The 5,948-nt window shown below is 39.7% G+C and overlaps 1 protein-coding gene across 1 annotated transcript in view; it reads left to right on the forward strand.

Moving 5' to 3' along the window:
* Positions 1-110: 110 nt before the first annotated feature.
* DYNC1LI2 (dynein, cytoplasmic 1, light intermediate chain 2) overlaps positions 111-5,948 on the forward strand; it is a 28,026-nt gene continuing 22,188 nt past the window's right edge. The window contains exons 1-3 of the mRNA XM_010585246.1: positions 111-283; positions 636-715; positions 1,159-1,275. Of these exons, the coding sequence (XP_010583548.1) occupies positions 111-283; positions 636-715; positions 1,159-1,275 (370 nt within the window). The remainder of the gene's footprint in view (positions 284-635; positions 716-1,158; positions 1,276-5,948) is intronic.

Consider the following 5,948-nt stretch of genomic DNA (forward strand, 5'->3'; position numbering starts at 1 on the left):
GCCCGCGGCGGGGGCCGGCCCGCCCGGCGGCCGGGGCGGTGAGGAATGCTGCCCTTCCCGGCTCTGAGAGGGATCGTGGGGTGCGTGAGGGGAGCCCCGCACCCGCACGAATGAGGCCGGCATCGCTGCGAGGGTGCGGGAGAGCAGGTGTGCGGAGCCCGGAGAGATCCGGCTCTGTGGGACAGGCTCCAGGAGACTCCCATCTCTTGTGCCGTCGCTTATCTCCGAGTAGCGCTTTTGAAAATACTGATAACGGCAGGAAGAAAATCGTGCATAAAATACAGTAATGGATTGTGGGAAGAGTTAGTCATCAGTTGAAAAGTAATGTTTTGCGGTAAGGCGACCTCTTAAAAGAGAGAAAAACTTAAAATGTTACTGCACGTGTTTTAGAGATTATAAAAGCTTTTCTCAAAAAGGTGGCATAGTTTTGGTCTTATTTTAAAATGAACGTAAATCTTTGACTGTAACATCATATCTAGTTTGTAAATAGAATGAATGTAACCGGATTGGTCCGTGCACATCTGCTGAGCTCATCAGTGCTGTCAAATGGGCAATGTGTGGGTTGCGTTTGTGTGTGCGCGTGCATATGTGTGCACATGCGTGTGCATGTCAGTCCACCGAGAATGATGCTGTTTTTCTAGGTCCTCGATACTGAGTGAAGTTTCTACCCGGTCAAGATCTAAACTGCCAGCGGGCAAGAATATTCTTGTTTTTGGTAAGTAACATATGCAAGCAGTTGGGTGGTTTTTTTTCTTTTGTAGAAACAAAGTGCGTTTAAAACAATGACGAAACAATGACGTGAACAAACAGATACAGTAGTCTGTTAAAATTAGGTTATGTAATATGATCTATGGTATTACTGTCTTCAGGCCGATAGATTTACTTTCTTTTTGGTTTCTGCTGTTAGATTTAGAACGTATATTTAAACAAATGGAATGTAATAGAGAACAATTAAGTGCTTTGTTCTTATTGTCATGGTATAAGTTGTTGGATTTAGCTGGAATACTTGAAAGAAAACAACAAATAAGTGTGGCCCAAAAACGTACAAGAATACTTCTGATTGCTTAAACGTGTTTTGAAAAATCTTTTCTATGAAGTTAAAATTAATTCTGAAAGTGTCTTTTTTTTTTTTTTTTTCCTGTAAAAACTTACTGGCAGGTGATGATGGTTCAGGGAAAACCACACTTATGGCTAAAATACAGGGAGCAGAGCATGGCAAGAAAGGAAGAGGGCTGGAATACTTGTATCTAAATATTCACGATGAAGACAGAGATGGTAAGTTCATTTCATATGTAATAGCTTTACTGTAATTAAGCAGCTGACATGCTTTTTTAATAACTGTGGTTTCATCAGTGTGTTTTGGGTTATGCCCAGGTAGCTGGTTCCAGCATTGCTCTGTACGTTTTAGAAGCCATATCAATTTCTTAAAAGTGAAAGGCATTTTACATTCAGTGTACATTCTTCCTCTTGCCCTTCTTACAGCTTGACCTGTGTATGAGAAGAAAGTACACTTGAGCAGCTCTTAGGATCCATTTACTTTTAGGGTAGATATATTTGCTGATGTTGACTTACTGGCAGATATATTGTCATTTGGTATGACTACTTGATAACTATAGAAAGTAAGTGATACGTTAATGAGAATTTAATTCTTAGTATGGATTTCTGAGTGTGAGTATTTTCTTGTGAGGGCTGTATGTAGAATTTTGGGTAACTAACTGAGGCGTTTTAGTAGAGTTGAATGAGTGAAGAACAGAACTTTAAGTCAGAATTAGTATTTCCTTTTCTCAAATTGGAGCTTTTCTCTTTTCCCTATTGTCTTTCTCCTTGTTGCTGTTGATGATTGCTCTACTATATGGAAGGAGGATGACAACAAGAGACCACTTAAAAGCAGATCTAATGATCAGAATACTCCTGGTTTTAGGAAGGTTAGGAACAGGGGGAGATGGGGAGTGAGTTCATCGTCCTTGTTTCTAAATCTGCCTCTGCCTGTCTCATTGTGGGCAAACTGCTGGACCTCTTTGTGTTAGTTTCCATCTTCAAAAATGGGGAATTTCAGTCTTCCTATTCTTGACTTCCTTCTGAGTTTTCAGTTGAGAAGAGGGAAGCAATGGTGGTGGTTCTTCCACGTTCCTGAAAACAAATGAACTAGGAAGATCCTGTAATGGTATTTTGAAAATGGAAATGGAAATGTACTGAAGGCTTGCACGAGTGATTAAGTACCATATGTGACTGGTTGTTATGGAGATTGGTCTTGCGCTCACATGGTTGTAAACTGTCTTTGGATACTAAGTTAGGCACAATGAAATCATGAGTACATAGACTGTGTCTTCAGTGGCCACCTAATCTTGCAGTTCTAAAAAACTTTTGTCCTGTAATTTTAAGTGCTGAGCAATTCTCGGCTTCTTGAGGTTCTTGGTGTGCTTTCCCACCATGCACAGTCTTCTTCAGTACTGCATAAATACTTCAAGGGAAAAAAACCCCTATGATTAGGAGTGTTAAGACAGCCTGTGACACAGGCTTCTTGCAACATCAAAGGAGATGGTATTATAAGCAGGAAAATGTTTGGTGTGCTATTTTTCCTGGTGCTGACTATCAAACCTCAAGTATGTCCCTACTTTGGAAATGTTTTGGGGCTATTCCTGAGCATCTGGAAGTGATAAGTATTTGAGGTGGTTACAAGAAGCCTGTCATAAGAACTCAGGCAGCACTAGCAGGAAGAAAAGAGACCTTTTTGACTACCAGACTCAGCTGGAGAATTCAGGTCTTCATGCATCCCTTTAATGGATGTGTTAGGATCTAATAATACATGCCTTTTTCCTTTCTGTCTCATTAGTGTCATCAGCAAGCAAAATAAATAGCAAAGTGGGTCAGGACCTCCCAGCAGGCAAAGATAACACTCCTCCTTCTCTAGGACAGGTTTGGGTTTGTTTCTTTAAACTCTTTGCATGCTTTGTATGTATGTATGCTCAGACACAGATTTGGGAACAAAGCCTTTATAACTGACCCACAATTCTTGGAAGCCATAAAAAAACTTGAGATGGGCATTCAGGAGCTTACTACCACATATTCATTTTTGAGGGTATCTGCTTTTTATTATACCCCAACCTATTCAAGTCCAGCAAACTACAAGGATTTCCAGGGGTGTCAAATCAACACTGGTAACTGAAACTCTGTAGTGGAGTGAGATCTTTTCAACTTCTTTTCCAGGTGCGAGAAGATTTATTTGCCATCTTTGCCTTTTTCTTCTTTATTTCAGAAGAGTTTATTCTGTCCAGGAGAAATACTGTGGTCATAGTGCTGAGTCATTATCTACCTCCCACCTCCCTTTGGAAATCTTAAGGAAAATCTTCTGTGTTGCTTCTTATCCCCCCCATCCCCCTCCAAGGGATATTTGAATCTGGCTCCTCCTACATTTGAAGTAGAATTACTCTAGGTTGCTAGGTGCATATTTTAGTTTACAGTTACTTTTGTCTTTTCCTCAAAAGATCAGATCAGTGATTAAATTGTTTTTTTTTTTTTTTTTTTAGGGAAGTAAACCAAATGTATAGAAAGCATCTCTTTTTTTTGAAGGATCCCTGTAGCTAATACAGGTGCCCACTAACTTTTTGGTTTTCACTGTCATCTGCTTGTTTCTTGGCAGTGGCTGATACCTAGCTTGGATGGCAAGATACACATCGCCACTGCCTTGGTAATTAGCTGGTTCAGTTCTGTTAGATGTTAGTTGTTCAATGTAACGCGCAGTACTTTGGCCCCTAGGTCTCAGGATAACTTAGAATAAGTTCGCTACTGAATTTCTACCTGAGAAATCTCCTTCCTAGGGTACTACCCCAAATTCTGCCTAGGGTAAGGCATTTGTTTAAGAAGAGGTTTGGGAATGCCTGAGAAGCAATCCTGAAAGAGAGGATTCTCCTAGATCATTAGCCCCAGGTACCATATCCTTGGAGCATATGGGTGCTTCTGCATACATGACACCATAGTTCATCTGGATGAAAGCACACAGCACTAGCTGTAAAGTTAACTCAGAATATGAAATGACCTTGGAGCTCAGGTCCAAGAGTCCTCTGTTAGTGGTATTTTCCAGGTAGTGTGGCCAGTTTTAATTTTTTGCCTTTCTTTGTGATGAGCAGATGTTTTGTGTCTGTGCTGGTTAGTCTGCTTTTAAGAGCTGAGAATCTTAATTCATAGGAGGTAGAAGAGAGGCTCTGCATAATTTCCTTAGAGGATGTGTGTTTTTAGAGTAGCTTTCAGAGTCTCTTGCAGTGATGGGGCAGAGTTAAAGCGAGGATGTACAGCAAGACAAACTACATCGACTAGTTTAGTAGCGGTACTGTATGGGTTAGCTGGCAATTACAAACATCACAGAGAACTTTCAGTTGAACGGCCTAAGATTACAAATGCAATACAGTTGTCCTGACTGTGCCAAATGTGCCAGTGAAGTAGAGCCATTCCGTTGTTGCGTTCTTACTTGTAACAAAATCAGGTAGTCTTGGTTTTTTGCCTCGGGTTTGGACTGGCCTCAGTCATGTCATATATGCATATTCCAGTTGAACTGGTTGTTCCAGATTGAGCCAAGTGCTGCTGGTACACTGGTTTCTAATGGGAAAATTGTCTTTTTGTCCACATCTTTGAAGTAGTTCTCTCGACAGTTATTTTTGCCTGTTTTGCTTCTCTTCAGAGCTTGGACAAGGGATATCTAATTACCACTGATACCTTCTGAATAAATGCAGGAGATGTAGTTGCACTTCACAGAATCAACCATCTGCAGTAAAATTCATCAAAGCTGGAAAATCTTCATCCTGGCTAAAGGGATAATGAAGTATTGACAGGATTTAGAAATCTAGTTTTAGCAGCTATTGTAATAGTCTTTAATATGTAGCACCTGCTTTTCCAACAGGATCTGGTAATTGTTTGCTCTGTTTTGGTGTCTGATGTCATAACCATTATGAAAGGCCCAGTTAACATTCACATCATATGACTAACTAGGAGCTTGATGTGGTGCTGACAAAGTTGAATTTGCCATCAAGTCTTTGCCAAATTGTGAACAACCCCTACTGTGTTTATAAGTGTTTTATATTTGTAGTAAATGTAAATCCCAAGCCATACCTCTTTACTGTAAGAAAGGAGCAAAACCCTTCATTTTCATACGATGTTCTTTTTTTTTTTTTTTTTTTTTTTTTTTTTTTTTTGGAGTACATTTTAATGTGAGCGCTAGGCTTCCAGTCTCCCTAGCAGATTGATTTCATTTGAGTGATAGTTCCAACTGCATTCTAGTTCCAACTCTATTCTAGTTCTAGTCTGTATTCTGGATGTTAAGCAGAAACGAAATCCTTAAGTAGGACAAAGGTGTTTAGCAAACAAAACCTGTGTAACCTTTAGATACTGGCTTAAAAAAGTGACTTAGAAGCAGTGAATTAGGGTATTTATTAATTTTTATTATTTGCTAAGGTGTGAAAGTCTTTTCTGCAATCAAAGCACCACAGGAGAATCTATGAAAGTGCTGATAAGAGTTGCAAACTTTCATAGACTATAGGTAGACTTAAGTTAGGTTTTTAAAAATTCCATATTTGCTTCAAGGAAACAGTTGTGCATAGACATAGTTGATGTCTATTAATAACCTTGAACTCATAGAAAGCTCACAGGGTTTTTATTCACTGGTAGATTTCTGCTTTTTGGAATATACAAAGGATGCTTCTGGAATGCAGAGGATAACAGAGTCCTGCATAGATGTTTCATTTACTGTGGTGTAATAGTAAATGTGTTCACTTTATATCCTAGCTTCCTTTCTGTTTTTCTAAACCTTTACCAGACTTTCCCTCTGTCCTTGGAGGTCTTCCGACAGCTTTAGATTTATATGTTTAGTGTTGTGAGAATCCTGTGTGATATCGAGACAATTTCCTGAAGGGCGGGGGGGGGGGGGGGGGGGGAAAAAAATTAGAAATAATAAAAAT

The sequence above is a fragment of the Haliaeetus leucocephalus genome, unplaced genomic scaffold (assembly GCF_000737465.1).
Source record: "Haliaeetus leucocephalus isolate CR32 unplaced genomic scaffold, Haliaeetus_leucocephalus-4.0 Scaffold92, whole genome shotgun sequence".
In the NCBI taxonomy this organism is placed as follows: Eukaryota; Metazoa; Chordata; class Aves; order Accipitriformes; family Accipitridae; genus Haliaeetus; species Haliaeetus leucocephalus.